The 21378-nt window shown below is 38.1% G+C and overlaps 1 protein-coding gene across 3 annotated transcripts in view; it reads right to left on the reverse strand.

Moving 5' to 3' along the window:
* Positions 1-259: 259 nt before the first annotated feature.
* Positions 260-21378, reverse strand: part of LOC117290051 (SEC14-like protein 2) — a 39708-nt gene continuing 18589 nt past the window's right edge. For 2 of the 3 annotated variants that reach the window (XM_033771295.1, XM_033771293.1), the window contains exons 5-14: positions 19516-19559; positions 17475-17534; positions 16754-16847; positions 15689-15783; positions 12526-12621; positions 7709-7853; positions 3717-3823; positions 2802-2944; positions 1040-1191; positions 260-632 (exon numbers count right to left, since the gene is read on the reverse strand). In XM_033771295.1, coding sequence (XP_033627186.1) covers positions 475-632; positions 1040-1191; positions 2802-2944; positions 3717-3823; positions 7709-7853; positions 12526-12621; positions 15689-15783; positions 16754-16847; positions 17475-17534; positions 19516-19559 — 1094 coding nt within the window. In that variant the 3' untranslated portion in view covers positions 260-474. The remainder of the gene's footprint in view (positions 633-1039; positions 1192-2801; positions 2945-3716; positions 3824-7708; positions 7854-12525; positions 12622-15688; positions 15784-16753; positions 16848-17474; positions 17535-19515; positions 19560-21378) is intronic. The other variant, XM_033771296.1, reaches the window with a different exon arrangement.

Below are 21378 nucleotides of genomic sequence, written 5' to 3' on the forward strand. Positions count from 1 at the left end.
AGTTTAGTAGTGTGTTGATTCAAGTTGAATTCTGAACTCGCTCATTGTAACAATAAGAAATGCACATGGGCTGTCCTTCACTAGAGGACATGAAACAGCAGCCCATTCACTAGAGGACATCAACCAGCAGCCCATTTCAAGCCAGCAGCCCATTTCAAGAAAGCTAGGATAAATCCTATGTCCAGTTAGGACGAGTAACCCATCCTAGCTTAGGATGGGTTCAATGCGTCCATTGCTATGGATACAGAACTGAACTTAAGTCCTAAGATTAATCCTAAGTTAGGAAGAGTTTGGTGAAATCGACACCAGGTTCATTGGTCAATCATTTTGTATGCATTTATACATAACCAATTAGGAACTTTATATCTGGTTTGATATTTCAAATCACTAACAAGCTATAGATTTGATTTGATTTGAATTTCCTATGGCAAGAGTGTAATACTAGATCCAGGCCTGGGATGTTTTTTTAGAGGGTCATTCAAAGATGTCCATATCCTGCAGACTATCACTGACAGCTTCCTGGAATTTGGGTTCTTTATCTGGGTCCTCGTCAGCAGGTTCTAAAAGCTCCACCCAATACATCATCTTCTTGCTCTTGGTCCAGCTGTAACTGTTATCAAATATCACTATATCTACAAAACAAAAAGGCACCAACAGTTTAGTCATGGCAAAAGTTCATCAATTATAAAATAACTTGTTGATTGAGACACTGGACACTATTGGAAATTGTCAAAGACCAGTCTTCTCACTTGGTGTATCCCATCATATGCATAAAATAACAAACCTGTGGAAATTTGAGCTCAATTGGTAGTGTCGTCCAAGTTGCAAGATAATAATGAAAGAAAAAACACCCTTGTCACACAAAATTATGTGCTTTTCGATGCTTGATTTCAAGACCTCAAATTCAAATTCAAAATTAAATTCGTGAAAAATTACTTCTTTCTCAAAACTTTCTTGTTACAAAACGCTTTTCAAAGACCAACTCGACCGATCCAAGGCAACGTGTGCCTTTAATAATGAGATTGCTGTAACTTCTTACATTGTCCAGGTAACTGCAAGCTTATCTCTCCATCCTCCCACACCATATGACAATTATAGCGTTGTATTGGTAATACATCAACTCTACCACCATCCTCTGCAATTCTCTGCACTCCAAATGCTATATCATTTTTCTTGGTATGAAACTCATATCTATAGAGAGAAATCACACAACAAGATTTAAACAGTTCATTGTTGTTGACATTACACAGATCATACAATGAGTTGAATTTCAATGTCTTATGCAAGTTGACAATTAAAGATTTACTACTAAAACTAGTTTCCACCATCAAGTCACAAAGGTGACTAATAAACCAGATTTGTCATTCTTGTTCATTGTAAACTGGAATCCACCTGATAGATTGTTCATGAAATTTATCAACAATAATAAAAAATAAAATAAAAATACACTACTGCTTTGAGGAAAAAAAACAACTTTAGAATGTCAATTGTAATGAGTTAAAACATATGTTATTAATTTGCAAGAGCCAGGTGAAGTTTATTTGTGATGGACTAGTGCATTGAATTCAAGTTTTAGTGGCCGAGTCATCAGATTGAAGGCTGAAAATCTGGTCATAAATAACATCACTGCTTCTCTTCATGTTGAGCTGAGTACATTTCAGAGTAAAAGTGATTGTGGAAGTTTCGCAGCCGAGCGGTTAAGAGCACCGAATTCAAACTCTGGTGTTTCTGATCAGGCCGTGACACTTGTGTCCTTAAGCAAGACACTTAACCATTGCTTCGTCCTTTGGATGGGATGTAAAGACATTGGTCCCATGTGTTGTGTAATGCATGTAAAGAACCCAGTGCACTTATCGAAAAGAGAAGGGGTTCGCCCCTGTGTTCCTGGCTGTAGCTGCTGTCTGCGCCACAGCACCTTGTAAACCCTTACACGTATAAGTGCTACATAGTTGGGCCTCAGAATTCATCACTGTAATAACCTATCTTTCTGTAAGTTTGTATATACTAAGCGCCTTGAGTACCTTGTTTGGTAGATATGTGCGATATATAAGACTTTGATATTACATTATTATTATTATTATTGATGCAGCACAAACTACAGACTCTGCATGAACATGTACGTGTAACATCAATGTCAAACAATGCAGTAACACTCAATTCGGCATAGCTAAGCCTGTCCAGGGCCTACTTTCATAGAGCTGCTTAAAAGCTAATTCAGTGTTTCCATTTCAGAGGGCTGCTAATCGTAAGCACAAAAAAGGTGTGCTTACCTTCCAATGCTTACTGTAAGAAAATTAATGATGTAACAATGCAAGTCCTTGGCTGGATGCACATTTTTCTTGCTAAATGTGCTGTCTCACCTTGGCGTTTTTACCCAGTTTATGCCGACGTTTGAACATTTTGCCAAAAAAACTGGCGTATGTCGAATAAGTTATGGGTAAGTTTTGTATAAGTTAAAAGCGTGCCGAAACACGCTGGTATATGTCTTACGTTAGGTGAGGTCATCCAGACATTTTGTGCATGCACATACATGTACATTCTCTACGTATGCCAGAATGTCTCATAAGTTCAACATAAGTTGTAGGTAAGTAAAACGATCTTTCACACACTTTACTTGTAAATTAGTCGTAAGTCGTCAAACGTTCAGATAAAGTCAAGCGTACCCAAAACATATTTTTAACCTATGAGTAACATGCTTTCAACCTATGTCAAACTTATCTCCAACATATAGTAACAAGCATGACTATTCAAACATGCCTACAGTCATTCATTCTTGTCAATCAATACCAACTGATAATAACCTTAGAACACTCCCTGGTTGATGAACATCATACTTCAGTTCCAAACTACTTCCTCTGGATAGTTCATACTTTAAAACCTCTTGACTGGATAAATGTCTTTCTTTGATGTAATAACTCTCAGGAACTTTACCTCCTAACATGACCTGGAAATTGAAGAGATACAAGGCATAACGTAAACTAAGTATAGTGCTACATATGTTTTATTTTACAGGTGTTTCTTTATTTTTGTTTAAACATCTATATCGAGCACCACTTGGTACATGTACAAAATGTTCGTAGTGCACACCATGTCAATTTTGAAGCAGTCCAGCTGGCCTTACCCCATTCAGTACTGCTATTACTCATTGGATATTTTATTCAACAAGCTCAAAGTGTATGTGCACCCACCATTGCAGTGACAGCCCTAAGTTTGCACTGTTTCCTTTGACGGTTTAAAACATCTGGTTCTAGATTGACCACCACAGGCAGTGAATTAACACTTTGCTTGTTCCTCTTGGAGTTGATGGCCATCTAGTGCAGTATACCAGTGGGTCTGATCCAGCCCTCCAACCGTGTATTGGACCAATGGGTGGAGCAAATATCCCCTGTGCCTGTTCTACCCTTCCTCTATGCCTAACGCAAGTACTACTCTGGAGTGAGCCCTGTTCCAAGGACTAGTAGTCAGTTCAATAGACTGTTAGCACAGTTCTTTGTAATTGTCTTACTCCAATTGTTTTTGTGAGATAAAGTTTATTTTGTAATGGAGTACATGTACATGTAATACATTACATAATGTAAACATAAATGCTAATTGAGCTTTCTTTGTAATTGTTTATATTTGTGTCTGCCTTGTACTTATTCTTTGAGTTTCTAAAATTAGTTACAAGTATCAGTAACCACTGAAACACTAAGTAAAGTTTCTTAATTAGGTCTTACTTGATGAGTACAGTTTGGATCTCCAGCTTGACCTCTTGCTTCTCCTCCCCAATGTAATGGTAATTCATTAGCATCTATGTGCTTTAAGAGTGTTTCTTTCCAATTACCTGTAAATACAGAGATATTTCAAATTAGCCTCAGACAATCCACTTAACTGTCAAGTACATGTACTTCTGTATGGGAGTCACATTTCAAACTTTGCATAATGGGATACAATCAAGCAAAGTTTGTGCAGAAACCATGCACATAAAACTCAAAACTAAATTACCGTAGTCAAATACTTCTATATACGCCCTGTGACTAATTTGAGTCATCACATAATGGGTGGACAGTAAATTAATGATGGTGCTTTCCAATTCAGTGACAATTTATGACTGTTGACTTGAAAACCATGCAGGTGTACAAATATTGTTAACATGTTGTATGGGTGGGGACTGTGTCTTTACATTATAGTCACAGTGTTTGTCATTGTGAAGGGAAATATTTTTGTGAATTTATTAAGTGTGACCAAGCAAGCCATTTTGACCATTACCTTAATTTTTGGATTATAAACCACACGGCGTATAAACCGCACTTCCCCAAAATATGAAACAAAAATATTTAGGTGTCGGCATAAATGCCGCGCGACATATAAACCGCGACCAACACAAAAAAAAACATGAAAAACTAACCTCAAACCTGCCGCGTACGGGTGATTTTTTATCTCACACTATCAGTCCTGAATTATACTTTTTTTCCATCAACAACCCTTTTCAAGAATTTGCGATTTGATGATCGGTTGTGTTGACCATGTTTTGTGAACTTCTTTGGCAACAAAATCTCTGTGAATCAAAGATCAGTCGACAACGCACACCGAGAAATAGTTGAACTTTGCCCTGCATCGCATCGCCCTCTGTTGACAAAAGTTGTTCACGTTTGATTAGACTGGGCCCCGAGCCTCGAAGTGTGAGTCAGACGTTCAAGCTATTTGTTGTACAATGGGCAGCCGCTCTACTCGACCCGTCCGAAGTCTAGCCAAGATTTTATGAATGAAACTATTACCGGCCAATCATCAACGGCAAATCATCAAACGGCCAATCACAACATGCATACACACAAAGTGGCCGTGCTTGTTGTCGGTCCTCTTTGTGGCGATGTGCAGCGACAGGCGGGCGGCACATCAATCAGTCTTGTATAGTTGCCACAATGTGGGAGTTGAGTCGTAATTAAAGTGGAAATGTATTGAAGTGTACACTATTGATCGTAATTGAAATGATCTATTATAGGATAGCATTCTTTTTGTAAGCTGGCAGCACCCCCTTTGCGGGACCACATTATTATTTGTGTTATGATGAAAGTTACAACTGAAAATACGTTTATTATTGTGATACTGAAAACAATCAAATAACAATTAAAAAAATTGACAAAGTTAAATCCTACTTTATTTGTAGGTTAGTGAGTTTGTGTTGCAATACAAATTAACTTCAGACAGTGCGTGGACCAACGTTTCAACATAGGATTCGTCTGCAGAAGCAGTGATAAAGAAACAGTGCAAAGATTTATATCCAAGGAATCCTTTGCCTTCCGTTTTGTTTAAATAGAAATTAGACAAAACCAAAACCAAACAGTCCTTTTCAGGGCTACCACAACACAAAAGAGAGTATTGCCTATGACTGTTGTTTCTGTTTACAATGTATATAGTAACATAGCAACGGCTAAAGTTTTTCCCTCACTTTTATCGTATAGCGGTAGAAATGAAACAAAATGCGCTACCTTATTGTTTGCGTAATCACGAGGACAGGGGATTCACTTTTATCAAACATCGGAGTAGACGGGAAATAAGGTTGAAATGGGTCTTTCATCAATAAGGGAATTAAAGAAAAGTGGTGTGCCGGTGTTTCTCCCTCACTTTTATTGTAGACCCACAACCAGCATCCACAACAGATATTGCAATGACGGACGGACGGACGTAGCGTGTGTGTGGAGTAATGTATCCTGCAGCGTGCACATTAAGCACATGTACACACATGCAAGTTCGTAAAGCTAGCAATCTGTTAATTGCGCTGCTCAATCGCAAGATTGCACAACCGATGTTGGGGGCACCAGTCTAGTCTAACCCGAGTTTCGCTGAGAGGGGGAGCTGAGGGCGGTTGTTGATAAACGTTTTACAAGGAAACATGGAATACAATTGTGGTGGGATTTTCAACAGGATTTTGTCATCACACAGGCAGGTTTTTGTTCTCGTTTAAGAAAAAAAAACATTATTTAGAATATTTTACAAACGTTTTTTCTTTTAAAAAATTCCGTTTTTTCTCTTAAATATTTATACGTCAGCCTACAAGCTGCCTGGAGAATAAACCGCAGGAATTCAAAAAAATTTCAAAATCAACGTATAAACCGCAATTTATAATCCGAAAATTACGGTATGTCATTAGAAGTGGAAATCGTGGAGTGTAAATGAAAACTTTTTTTCAGATCCTCATACTTTTCTTGATATGCACAATTCTTAATATCAGTTCATGAAAAAAACCCATCTCAGAGCAAACAATGAACTAGCCCTGTAGCAAACAATGAACTAGCCCTGTAGCAACCAATGAACTAGCCCTGTAGCAACCAATGAACTAGCCCTGTAGCAACCAATGAACTAGCCCTGTAGCAACCAATGAACTAGCCCCGTATCAACCAATGAACTAGCCCCGTAGCAACCAATGAACTACATGTAGTCAAGTAGCAACCAATGAACTAGCCTTGTGCAAATGTAGCAACCAATGAACTAGCCAAGAAGCAACCAATGAACTAGCCTCGTAGCAACCAATGAACTAGCCTTGTAGCAACCAATGAACTAGCCAAGTAGCAACCAATGAACTAGCCTTATAGCAACCAATGAACTAGCCTTGTAGCAACCAATGAACTAGCCCTGTAGCAAACAATGAACTAGCCCTGTAGCAAATAATGAACTAGCCTTGTAGCAACCAATGAACTAGCCCTGTAGCAAACAATGAACTAGCCCTGTAGCAAACAATGAACTAGCCTTGTAGCAACCAATGAACTAGACCTGTAGCAAACAATGAACTAGTCAAGTAGCAACCAATGAACTAGCCTTGTAGCAACCAATGAACTAGCAAACAATGAACTAGCCAAGTAGCAACCAATGAACTAGCCCTGTAGCAAACAATGAACTAGCCCTGTAGCAAACAATGAACTAGCCAAGTAGCAACCAATGAACTAGCCAAGTAGCAACCAATGAACTAGCCTTGTAGCAACCAATGAACTAGCCCTGTAGCAAACAATGAACTAGCAAAGTAGCAACCAATGAACTAGCAAAGTAGCAACCAATGAACTAGCCTTGTAGCAACCAATGAACTAGCCCTGTAGCAACCAATGAACTAGCCCTGTAGCAACCAATGAACTAGCCTTGTAGCAACCAATGAACTAGCCCTGTAGCAAACAATGAACTAGCCATGTGGAAACCAATGAACTAGCCCTGGTTGCAACAGGGCTAGTTCATTTGTTGCTACAGGGCTTTTTTGTTGGTTTTTTCATGAACATGTAGTTTATTGGTATACACTTCTGGCACCAAGGATGCCTCGTAAGTAGTTCACGGTAGCTCACAAGCCTGAGGAAATCTGTGCGTGTTATGCGACCCAGAAACACCAGTGTCAACCCCTACTCTTCCATTGTACATATAAGTGTTCTTGGTTCCAGTACCCGAGACCTACAGATTAAGGTCCCATCTGAAGGACAAAGTAATCATGGCAAAGTATTTAGGACACAAGCGCCACTGCAGAGACTCAAACCCACACTATGCTGGTCACCAGAGCTTGAGTACGGCACTCTTAACCAATGGTCATGAACATGCCACAAAAGTTAATTGGGTGCTAGCCCAGTACTACATGTAGTACTTGTAAGTTGATTGAAACATCCAATTGGAAGAGTCTATTTCAAGCAAGTAATCTATCAGAAATTATATCAGCTTTCCTCTGATAAAATAAGTCTTTATCCACTAAACTTACTTCCTAAAACACTGATCTTCTTTCTTGTGTTTTCTTGAAGGAATGGCTTCACAAGAGAATATGCAATGGGGAAAATCGTTGGTGCGTTGATGACAAAAATCTTCTTCAATGTCTCTGGATAATGCTGCTCGAATAAGGCTACATTCTACAATACAAATTCAATAACAAAAGAGTATTACTTTATCAGTAGATTGTGTGACGTACATGCAATCTCATTACCTTGTGGAAGAGGTCTTTAAAATGACAAACTCATAAAATATTTTACTGATGAACAATTGGAATTCAATTTCACATATTTAAAGGAGATTTCCAAGGCCAAATAAATAAAATACAAACACCAGTTGATCGTTTTGATTTTTTTTAAAGGAGGAGGATGCAGGCTTTTATATTTTTGTTTAAAATTTTTATGTTATGTTATATCTATTTGTTGCATGAGGACCCGGGTTAAAGGCAGTGGACACTATTGGTAATTACTCAAAACATTTATCAGCATAAAACCTTTCTTGTTTACAAGTAATGGGGAGAGATGGATGGTATAAAACATTGTGAGAAGTAATTTTCCACGAATTTGATTTCGAGACCTCAAGTTTAGAATTTGAGGTCTCAAAATCATGCATCAGAAAGCACACAACTTTGTGTGACAATGGGGTCATTCCGTGTCAATTCAACACGCTTTTGGACCTGACCCTCACGGATTTAAATGAAATTCGGTGTGCTGATTGGACTCCCTGAGAAATGCCCAAATCCTAAATTTTATGTAATTCGGATCATTATTTTGGGAGATACGGCTTAACGAACTTTTGACTAATTAGCATGACCTGCTATGTTTGGACAATCATATCTCCAAAAGTAAAACACCTACCGAGATAATATTTACATCATTTTGAAGCTCTTGACATGGTCCACATTTGATAAAATAAAATCAAAAGATTTCCACGCACCACCGAAAAAATACGCAAAAATTTGACCTTTGACCTTCATTTGCGAAAATGCGTATTTTTCAAAATGTGTAATTTATTTTTTTAATGCAAGTTTAAGAAGTAAGCAACAATATTCTGAAAAATTGTGATGGGCACTCTTACAGTTTTTTTGCTATGAATTTTTGAACATTGGCTATCAAGGCCAAAACCATAAAAACGCATTGTACAACATACACAATGAACAGTGTTCAGAGTATTGTGTGGTAGTGTGTACACGCACATTAAAAACCATGTCACCCTGGTAATAATATGGAGTCCAAAAGTCTATTTCATGACATGACTTAATGAGCTAATTTATTTCATCCCCTTAATTTAATATAGGAGACACTGTATACATAATGTATACATGTTATACAATGTACAGTGTACATAGTATTCACATTTAGTGCTTTAAAAGTCAATTCCCTGGAGGATGATTATAGAGAAAAATGTGTTGTGACCCATTTAAATCACACAGCAAGAAAAAGAGCAGGCTTAAAGCAGGTATCATAAAGGTTTATACTGGAGCATCCAAGTCTTTATTTCACTCGAGCACACAGTTTATGCACCGGCTGTCGCAAGAAGATATCTGAACTGTCGCCTGAGAAAATACTCTCAAAAACTGAAAGTTCTAGCAATGATCCAGAAGTTCAGGGACCATCAATGTCATCTGCACAACAGGATGTTTTTGTGCAGCCAAATACCGACATTAACATTATCAATGAGGCTATGACAATTATTGGTGTATCTCCTATCATAAGTAAGAAGAAAGCTCATGGAAGTTACATGGTAAACAAAGTTAAGAGAATAGAGACAACAATTAAGCAGAAACTGGAAACTGCTACAGGAAAACGGTTCGGTGATGATGAAAGTGAGTTGATACATGTAACTCAGTTGAAACAAAAGTTTCATTCCTTGACCAAGAAAAGTGAAAAAGTTCAAGTCTTGACCGTCTTACCAGTGAGTTGGAGTATCAAAAGAATAGAAGATGAATTTGGAGCATCAAACTACATGCCAAGAAAAGCAAAGAAACTGGTGAATTAGCAGGGAATGCTTTCCATTCCAAATCCTAAGGCTGGAAAGCTCTTTCATTAAAAATGGTGCAAACTGTGAGAGACTTTTACTTGTTCGAGTCCGTCAGCAGACACATGCCAGGGATGAAAGACTTTGTATCGGTTACTGTTGATGGTGAGAAGAAACATCTCCAGAAACATCTTGTTCTTTGTATCTGAAAGAAGTGTTTGAACTTTTCAAGGAAACAATCCTCCTCAAAGTTTTGCTGAAAATTTGCTGAACTTGGGCTGAAGCAGTGCATCCTTGCTGGACCTAGTGGAATGCATTCAGTTTGTGTTTGTACTATACATCAAAATGTGAATGATTGATTGTCTTTGAATTTCTAATGTACATGTATCATGTACACATTATACTGTACATGTACATGTACATGTACATGTATGTACAATGCGTTTTTATGGTTTTGGCCTTGATAGCCAATGTTCAAAAATCATAACAAAAAAACTGTAAGAGTGCCCATCACAATTTTTCAGAATATTGTTGCTTACATCTTAAACTTGCAATAATTTTTTTGTTTACGCATTTTGAAAAATACGCATTTTCGCAAATCAAGGTCAAAGGTCAAATTTTTGCGTATTTTTTCGGTGGTGCATGGACATTTTTTGATTTTATGTTATCAAATGTGGGCCATGTCAAGAGCTTCAAAATGATGTAAATATTATCTCGGTAGGTGTTTTACTTTGGAGATATGATTGTCCAAACATAGCAGGTCATGCTAATTAGTCAAAAGTTCGTTAAGCCGTATCTCCCAAAATAATTATCCGAATTGCATAAAATTTGGGATTTGGGCATTTCTCAGGACGTCCAATCAGCACATTTAAACCCGTGAGGGTCAGGTCCAAAAGCGTGTTGAATTGACACGGAATGACCCAATGGTGTTTTTTTCTTTCATTATTATCTCGCAAATTCGACGACCAATTAAGCTCAAATTTTCACAGGTTTGTTATTTTATGCATATGTCGAGATACACTAACTGTGAAGACTAGTCTTTGACAATTACCAATAGTGTCCACTGCCTTTAAAAGCGATTATTCATAAAAAAGATTCATTCATAAATACCTCAGACAGTTTCGCTATTCCTATTGGTGGAGAGCGCGTCACGTGGGTGTGTATAAACCTTTGTTTATGACCAGTAAAAAGTGTTGAAACATGGGCGTGGCACGCGAGTTTGCACCTGTACTTATAAGACAGTTTCTTCATTCCTATTGGTCGAGAGCAATGGCCGAGACAGTTGTGCCACATCACGCGATACGCGTGACGCGCACAGCATTCCCTTATAAGGAGTTGTTTACCCGAGGGCCTTGACTGGGCTATTTCATAGCTGGAGGGGTGTTGTGTTGAAAGAAATCTTTGAAAAATTATAATGTTTGCATTTATTTTACCTTTGACTAAGAAGTGTTTATGTTTTTTGACCGAAAAGGTATTTATGAATGGGAATCAAAATGTGTTGAATCGGTTTTCAACTAGTGGTTTAAACCTGCCGAGGCCAGGTTCTTGATAATTTACCTCGACTTCGTCTCGGTAAAATTATCAAGAACCAGGCCTCGTTGGGATTAAACCACTAGTTGAAAACCTCTTCACCACACATTGATTCCCTTATTCAAAGGTATTGCGAAACGCTGACCGGCTTGCAATCAAGCACAAAACAATGTACATAGCCACGCAGTAAACAGTATATCAAGCGATACAATCAAAATCCCTTTTCAATGTACAGGCCTCTAGTCTTCATAGTTGGCATGCAACAAACAATACAACAAACATTGTATTTTGGGGATTTATTTTGCTGGGTGAACACGCGTAATGGAAGATGCAATTTTTGATCGCATGTGCGATTGTGTGAAAAAGTTTTTATCCCAATTTCGGTGGGTTACACTTGTATGGGACCATCCCGTTTTTTGTTTTTTTATAACAAAGAATAGTAACAAAAAGGATGCTGCCCCGAAAAAAAAAGGATGCGGGCAGGGACAATCAACTGGTATTTATTTTTAATTTGCCTGATTCAGTCATGCAGTAAAAATGGAGGTCATTTGGAGCTTGTAATACCTTCTATTTTAATATATTAAGTAGCCGTTAACTTTGAAGATTTGCATATAATGGAGATAAATGTAGACTAATAGCTAATCTTAAATCATCTTGTTCATCATTCACAAACACGTAGTGCTCTGACATGTCTGACCACTGCTCATTTAAAACAAATCATTTATTAATTTCACAAGTGAAAATGCAGAAAATAAGGATGGTAAAGCAAACATACAAATAGGAGGGAAACAAAGAAAAAAAGTAGCACTCCTGATGGAGTTTTAAAAAGTAAACTTAATTACTATCGAGTTGACTAAGGTGTTTAAGTATGATCATGAAATTAAAGACCCATCGATTACAAACCAAATGGCCAAGTTCTTAGCTTTAACTTTCTCAAGCGATTAATGCAGGGTTGTGTAACTGAAAGATTTGAACTATAGAAAGTGTTAGTGTCCCCCTTAACATGGTGCAGTGTTTTTACTCTTACTACAACTTTGTTAATTGGGATCATTAATTTTCTTTATTGCATTATTTACATTTGCTACTTTATGTAAAGTATCTCGAGTTAGGATGAGTAACCTGTGCTTACTTAGGACGGGTTCAATGCGTCCTAACGTCTACGGATCTGGAACTGAACTCATCTTACGTCCTAAGATTAATCCTAAGTTAAGAAATCGATGACTAGAGTATTTCTAGGTATAGATTTTCACTATATTATAAAAAAGACATTTAATAGATTATGAAAGAAAGAAATGTAGAACTAACCCTGTTGACTACATCAACTCCTGGTTTCCAAAGATGGTGCAATCCAAAGCCCTCCATATCAGCAATGTATATAATTCCTTCTACATGTGATTCCAACTGCATCATGATGGTAATACATGCAAAGCAAATCAGGTTAACCTGCATTATACAATTACTGCAATTACACACTGTCTACATATTGGCAAGTGCTACATTTTCTGGATCAGCAAGCATGAGACCCGAGACCAATTTCATGACTCTGCTTACTGTAAGCAAGCAATCAGCACTTAGGCAAGCAGAGAACTCTGTGGTTACGTCAAGCGTATTTCAGAGGTTAGCAGTGAATTTTCGCTTCTAAACGCTACTACATGTAAGCATTCTACGCTTACAAGGCTAGTGCAGAAATTCAGCGCTTGCATGTACATGTAAGCGGAGAATGGTGATGGTAAGCGGAGATGGCAGGTGGGCTGCACCATAAAATTGGGCCATGATCTCACAAAACCTTACCAAATAAATTAACCACTCAACAATAAAGTGTAAAGCACACTTTTTTCGATCACAGTCCAACAATGTAACAGATCCACTTAGTTCAGAGGCAAATTTTTACTGGTTTTCTGTTGTGATTGATTGTCTATATATCTGTATACTTTTTCCTCTATCGTTTTAATGATCACATAGTTTTTCTATGTTTTTTATCGTGGACAATAAATAAATCTATCTATCTATTCTATCTATTGTGAATCCTATTTTTGACCTTTTCATGTAGTAGGGTGCCGAGTTTGCCAAGTGCCAAGTTTGTAAGGTGCCGAGTTTGCCAAGTGCCAGATTTGTAAGGTGCCGAGTTTGCCAAGTGCCAAGTTTGTAAGGTGCCGAGTTTGCAAGGTGCCGAGTTTGCAAGGTGCCGAGTTTGCAATCTGCCGAGTTTGCACGGTGCTGAGTTTGCAAGGTGCCAATTTTGCAAAGTGCCGAGTTTGCAAGGTGCCGAGTTTGCAAGGTGCCAAGTTTGCAAGGTGCCAAGTTTGCAAGGTGCCAATTTGCAAGGTGCCTTAGGTTCGGCCTTTTTCGCACGACCACTACCCTACAAGGTTTTGAACAGCAGTTTCACTACTCTTTTACTCCCATTCATAAATGCCTTTTTGGTTAACCTTTTCAACTCGACCCCATTTTTAATAAATTTGCATGTGCTCAGGTTATTTATTAAAATGACTGGTTTACTTCTTGGAAACATGTTAACATTATGCATCATTTTAAAGCTTACATATAGAGCTATATTATAAAAATATTTTGTACCCCCAACAGGCTTTTGACAAAAAATTATGGTCATTATGTAATTCATATTTTTATTTTGAAATTCCAATGTTTTCATATTTTATGAAAATTTGGTAATTTCCAGATGTTCAAAAATATTTTGAGTGCTGTTTTTGAAATCTACATCATCTGATATTTCTATAGAGGTAAACATGTAAAGATGAAATATTAATTTTACCTCCCAGAATATCACTTATACATGTACATGTACATGTACATATCAGCAGTCTATGGTCGGATCAATGCCTTCGTTCAACATTTCTTCCTCGTCAAGATCGCTGTTTTCATCTACAAAACCCCCCAATCCCAAGACTTACTCTTCTCTAAAATGTCTCCTGGAATGTTGAACAACATTTTGATATCTTTCTTGGCTTTTTCGGGGCATTTTGAAGCTTAAATGTAGCATTTTGTATGAGATAAAGAGCAGAGTTTGCACGAAAGTCACCGTACAACGTGTACAACATGTACTTCCGTATACAACGTACACAACACACAGGCACACGTTGGAAAAAGCAATAGTCAGGTTTCTTCTTCGCTTTGTACATGTATATAAAGTTCTGAAGGTAGCACACAGGGTACCATACTACCACTGGGAAGCTTGTGTATTCAGCTATCGAATGATGCCAAGCTTGGCCAACAAAGGGCAGTATTTATTGAGTGGAAAATGTTTTTTTTTCCCATTGTTTTTCTCGGCTACTGGTGACCGAGATTACGTAGAGGTTGAGTTGAAAGGGTTAACAAGGCATAACAATGTATGAAACTCTGTCAAACTTATCATTTACTGACGTCCTTGAGCTCTACATGTATATGTGCGTTGCATTTTTATGACTGAGACAGTTTTTGAATATGCATTGTTGTACATATCTCAAAACAACCGGTTTTAAACAGCTCCAGCTGGTCATTATCAACCGTGTTTAAAAACACCCCAATGTGATACGCTCTCCACCAATAGGAACAGCGAAACTGTCAGAGAAATTTATGAAAGCTAGTTTACAGCCCCTTTCACACGAGAGCAATTTTGCAAGGGTCCCTTGCTAAGTTGTAGCATGGTTGTAACATTTTACAAAATTCACCTCATGTGAAAGGACAATAACTGTTGGAGTGTCAAGGGTTCCTTGTCAACTCTTGTCCAACATTGCTACATTTTGTCGAAGGTCCGGACCTACTACAAAATCTTACACTAGTGGAAGTTTTGACCAAGAACGTGGGCTACATCATCGTGTGAAAGGAACCCTTGTTTGTTGAATGACGTCCTAGGTGAAGTTGCCCATACAGCCACGCTAGTGTGTGCTATCTTTTCCCGTCAAGTTGATCAGGATTACAATTTCATCATAAAGATATCCCCATGACTTTGTTCTTCAATTTCTTGTCCTGACATCAAGCACCAGCAAGCCAATACACCATTTTTTTGAGACAGTATTTACAGAAGAAACATCATCTAGAATTATCTAGTGCAGTTACAATTATAAATCTGATTCATTTGGTTACCCTTTTTCACTTATTTTCCCACACATTGTATACGACGTACGACCGATAAAACAATGGCTGACCGTGTGTGTGAAAAAGGTTGGTGGACGCATCAATTATATGTCAAGATTCCGCTGGTACTGTAATCATTTGGCTGATATCAATTGTGCATTGGGCTACCAGTGGTGTGTTCACTCTCATGGCGCACAAGGGCGGATAGCTTTTTAACTTTGCCGTGTGAAAGCTCGAAAATCAGTCACGCACGGTGATAACAAATAAACAATTCACGCTCGTAAAGTTTGTAGCAAGGGACCCTGGCTGTATTTTGGCCATGTGAAAAGGGCTTTAGTGTGATTGTACTGGGGACTGGACTCTGGACTAGCTATTCCAATCAGATATGCTAAATTACCTTATGAGATTGCTGCTGCATCTTTTGATAGAGACTTTCTAAAATGGCAACGTTATGCTTGAAGATATCACTGGCCTTACTTGAGTATAACAATCCTGTTGAATAAAAAATCAAATCAACAAATCAAACTCTTGAAGCCAAACCCACAGTTCCTGATGTTTCTGGGCATAATTCCATTAAGCCTTGTACACGTCAGAATTGTGAGTGCTTTCTGTAGGAGTTGTTCAGAATAATTAACGTTAAACCATTTGGACCTACCCATCTACCCAAAGTTTAAATGTTTAGATAATGACTTTTCCAAATCCCCTCTGAAGTAATGTCTGAAAATGAAGTCAAAATCTAGATCAATGCCTTCCTAGAGCTTCATGGCTTTCACTGGCTTCCATTAATGCACCCTTGTAGCTCAAAAACAGAAAAGAAGAAAAAAAAACACAGAAAATCAGCCATCAGCTAAAAATAAAATGTATGCCTACCATCTCTTTTATTGCAACTGGTTTGATCAGTTATAAATGTACCAATGCAGACTGAGTGTACGCTACTTAATTTTGACTTTCAGTTAATTCTTTTAAATCACTCCGCCCAATTTGGGGGGGGGGGGGACCAAAAAGCCAAAAGCCAATTTAAACATTGACTTAGTGGCCCCCTAAGCATGAAATTTGCATAAAAAGCTATAATTTCATTCAAATCAGTCAAAATGATTGTACATTGCTCTTTCAATTTGTCTGCTTTCAAGATACCATCAAGTTACCATTTTTGATGCCGTTTTGTTGCAGAAGTTATGAAACAACAAACTGACAAAAAGGATCATTGCATGAGCAAAAACAATTCTACTTTTTATTTTAAACCCAAAGAAATGTGTTGAAAGATAAATTTATTGTGTAACTTAGTGATGCATACAGTCACACAATTTTGCATTGTAAACTTTCAAATCAGAATAACACAAACAGAATGGCTTAATATGACATCCTCATGTCTTTTTGCCACAACCGAATGACATACTCCCAATCAAAGAACCTTGCAGAACTCTATTCACTGAATTAATGGTAGTTGAAAAGATGTGCTTACCTCTAAGATCACACTTGCCAAATGGATCTATCCATACTGGAGAACCTTCTTTATCGAAACCACAACAGCCACCCGGCCAATACTTCCTCAGTACCTTTAAAACAAAGCAATATTGTCAACTAACAAATTGTATGAGACCTTACTTATGTTTATATACATGTATACATTAAGTTCATAGCTGAAGTACTGAAAAGCTTTAATTACATTTCGTTGCAAGAACACTCGACTGCTGAACACTAAACTCAACGTAGCGTCCATGTTATTTTGACTAATAAATAGCAAATTTGATTTTAAAAAGTAGCATGGATTTGCATCAGCAGAACTGGGTTTAAAATTGCTTGCCATTATACATACCCAATTGATCTAAACAACCTCACACAAATCCTGCTGGCGAGTTAAATCTTTACCTAATAGAAGTTATTAGACTAAGACATTATGCACTCAAGATCAAGTACCACTCAGGTACCACTGTCTTTCAAGATCACCACACACACAAGTCTATAATGTCCTTCAATGGTGGACCGTCCTTTGTTTAACTCTTTGTCCTGACAATCGTAGACCCCTTTGTTTTACTTATTGTCCCTTTTGTTATAAATCCATGGTTTGAATAACATACATACCTCACCACACATACTCATGGAAGGACAAGGCAAACACTATTCCCCTTCGGCTATGCCCAATGATCATACAAATTGTTATAAATAAACGAGTTAACACTTACTTCTGGACTATTTTCTATTGATAGGGATGAGGTTTGCATTTGATTCTTCCATTTCAAATCCTATATATTATAAAAACACACATACATGTACAATATGGTTATCAATAAACATGAACAGCCGTATATCCTTTACATAAACATAATAACATGCAAGCCAAAATACCTCAGAACATTGCTACATGTACTGTCTTTAGCTTCATTAGCGTGCTTGCCAAAGACCACGGTAGGGACACAGGACGGTCAACAAATTCTAAGCGTGTTTTTTTTTCCCCAGGGAAGATGAGGTACAATAACAACGTGTGCCTTATGGAGGGAAAACTCCATGGCCTTACCGTCCCAATCGAAAGACGGAGGACGCTACATGTTGGCGCATGGAGTTTGCATGTCGATGCAACACAAGTACACGTGTATAGAGGGTATTCTAGACACGCTTGGTTGGTTGCACCCATGTGAGAAAGACGGTACATGTACAACACGTACATTAATGCTTAGTGGCCTCATCTTTCCTGGGGTAAAAATACGCCATAAGGGATTACTGATTGTACAGAATAGAAATCAGTGTAAGGGAGCAGGGAAATCGATCAACGCATGCGCCAAACTGAAGTAGGATCCATCGTGTAGAGATTTGGAACACTACATGTATTTTGGTGAAACAACATCCGGTTTGTACGACAACGGAGTGATGTCGTTTGTACACGTTGTATGGTGGGAGAGCCTTGTGATAGACTCGATTCAAGCCCCGTTCTCGTGCGAGAGATCCTAACAAATCATATCCGACTTCAAAATGTAGCGATTGTGGTCCCGAGAATTGCCAGGCACAGGGGGGGCTAGGTTGGGAGATGCCAACATCGCAAACGTTGTCTAATGTTTAGGCGATGAGACTGTAAATAAAAAGGACCCTCATGGGGACTGGGACTTGAATCAATTCTATATCACCATGCGGTCCACAACATCTAGGACGGGAGCACTCAAGCGTGAGAATACAGATTACTGTGCTATGCTCTCTCCCGTCCTGTGTGCTCCGTGCCAAAAATCGAAAGCTCGCTAATATCTCTATAGGACAGTTTTACATGTACATGTATCTGATCAATCAAAGCAGCAAAGCAAAGCTTTGTATGAAGCATACATGTAGAACACCACTGAGTGCAACACAATTACTACATGTAACTAATGGCAAAGTACACGCAATGTACATATTATAGTATTGTAATTCAGAAAGTTACAATAAATTATCCACTCGCTTAGAAAACACCCACTATTTCATACATCAGTGTAAGAGTATTCTATACTCATATCGTTTATTAATAAATACCTTGGACGGTTTCAAGTCTCTGATTGGTCAAAACCTGGTCACGTGTGGGAGTGTTAACGGTGGTATGAAGACCGGCTTTGGAAAATAGCGAGTAAGTGGCCACTAAATCAGCATACATTGCGTAAACCTTGCGCTTGCACTGTATCGCACGCTTATTTATATCCCTGTTAGTTTCATTGCAACTTCGCGCACTTACGCGTACTGAAAATGTATCAATTTTGAGTGCGCGCATGTAATATGTGCGCGCGTATAAACTGACACCGAGCTCATGCGCGCGTTTGAATGCACAAGGAACAGCTATCGTCCAATCATTTGCCTCCTTTGACCCCAGTGAAGGCGCTGAACAGATCATTATTTCAAAGAGTCACTGGTCTCAAAGATCAGTAATGTGATTAACGCACGAAAGAGATGGGAACCATCAAATATGGCCCCTGAACATGTCTGGAAGTATTGCCGAGAGAAAAGTCACAAAATTTGGACAATTGTAGCCGTTTAATTCGCTAAAAAAGGTATTTATTAATGGGAATAACAGTGTTCGTACCCGGTCTTCACTGCGTGGTAATGACCTTGGTTGGTGGCTGGCGCCGTTAACGGACCTCGCCTCTGGTCCGTTAACAGCGCAAGCCACCAACCCGGTCATTACCACGCAGTGAAGACCGGGTACGAACACTGTTATTCCCTAATTAATTGATTATCTTCTCCAAATAAAATAATTTTAACAGAAGTTACCTTCCTAAAAAGCACTTCAGTTGTTTTCAAATTGAAGCTCCGGGCTGAAAAGAATGAGACATACAGTATCAACTTGAAAAAGGGTCACCAAGGTCAAATTGTGGTGCTCTCATTTTCCAATAGATAGAGTCCATATCAAAGTCTTCTAACCTCTTGTTAAAATGGTGTATGATTTTATTAATACTCTTCCAGGGGCCAAAACGTAACATCATAAGATATTATTTTGATTCAATATCATCAAAATTCAGGAATAAACTTTAAAAAATTCTATAATTTTTTTAAGAACTGTACCCTGAAATTGGATGTCATTGAAAATGTTTGGATATTGACAAAAATTTCACTGTTAGATACCCCTTCAAATTATGAAGGGGTATCAATGACATGTAGGGGCATTTTACACCATCTTAAAGGATTTGGGTACTTGTTCAAAATGTCTATAGATCTACATTAAACATACAGGGTTTGAAGATAATGATAGTGGAAAGCTTCCCTTCAAATATTACTTATTGAGGTGCTGTAGTTTTTGAGAAATGAGTATAACAATGTAATGAAAATACATTTGTAAATGCTTAAAATAATTTTGGTCTCATGGTCTCATGAGACCAAAATTATTTTCATGACATTGTTTTACTCATACCCAAAAACTACAACACCTCAGCATGTAATATTTTCAGGGAAGCTTTCTACTATCATTATCTTCAAACTGTGTAAGTTTAGTGTAAATCTGTGGACATTGTGTTTTTTGTCCTACAAAAAGTACATACACCCTTGAACTGAAGGTTAAATAAACTGCTCACAAAAAGTAAGGAAACTTTTTTCAATCTATTATATTTGTTATTATTTAATACTCTCTTTGTATATGGTATATATCAATGCAAAGCTAAACTGTTCCTCTTTAAAATGATACCACACTTGCAACGATTACATGTTGCTGAACTTGGCTACACGAATGACAATGAGGCAAAGTCACAAATCAAATGTGCCAAAATTACCATTGTCTGTGAATGGTCAATAGGTAATGCTCATTATTCAAACCGATCAAGCTTTTCAGAACCATTATTGGTTTACACAATGATTTGCACCAGTGAGCTCATCGGACACAATTAACCCCCCATCTCATGAAAAACACCTTGATGGGTATTTGCTTGACGATATTCTACAGCCGAATGCAGTCCCATACTTGCAGACTCTTGGACCAAATGCCATCTTTCAAGATGACAACACTCGCCCCCATCGAGCCTGACTGGTGACTGACTACCTGAACAATGTTGGGGTGCACCGGATTGATTGGCCCGCTAACAGTCCAGACCTGAATCCCATGGAACATCTGTGGGACCAGCTTGGCCTCGCTGTCCGCGCCAGAACCACCAACACATCAACTGTGGCTGACCTAACCAGGTTCCTTAATGAAGAATGGAACGCCATCCCTCATCATCAGCGCATCACAAGACTTGTATGCAGCATGGAGAAGAAGGTGACAGGCTGTCATCAACGCCTTCGGATCATCCACTCGTTACTGAACTTTTTGTATCAATAAAGTGTATTAAGATCAGTAAGTTGTCTTGCTCTATACCAAACTTATTGTCTCAATAAAGTGGATTAAGATCAGTAAGTTGTCTTGCTTGTTTGAATTACAGTGTCAATTTGATTGTTCACACAGTAACACAAAAATGCAAATTTTTGGCACATTTGATATGTGACTTTGTCTCAATCTTATTAACATGGTCAAGTCCAGCAACATGTAATCATTGCAATTGTGGTATCATCTTAAAGAGGAACAGTTCAGCTTTGCAATGATATTTACCATATACTAATAGAGTATTAAATAATAACAAATATACTGGATTGAAAAAAGTTTCCTTA

Source organism: Asterias rubens, chromosome 5 (genome assembly GCF_902459465.1).
Source record: "Asterias rubens chromosome 5, eAstRub1.3, whole genome shotgun sequence".
Taxonomy (NCBI): Eukaryota; Metazoa; Echinodermata; class Asteroidea; order Forcipulatida; family Asteriidae; genus Asterias; species Asterias rubens.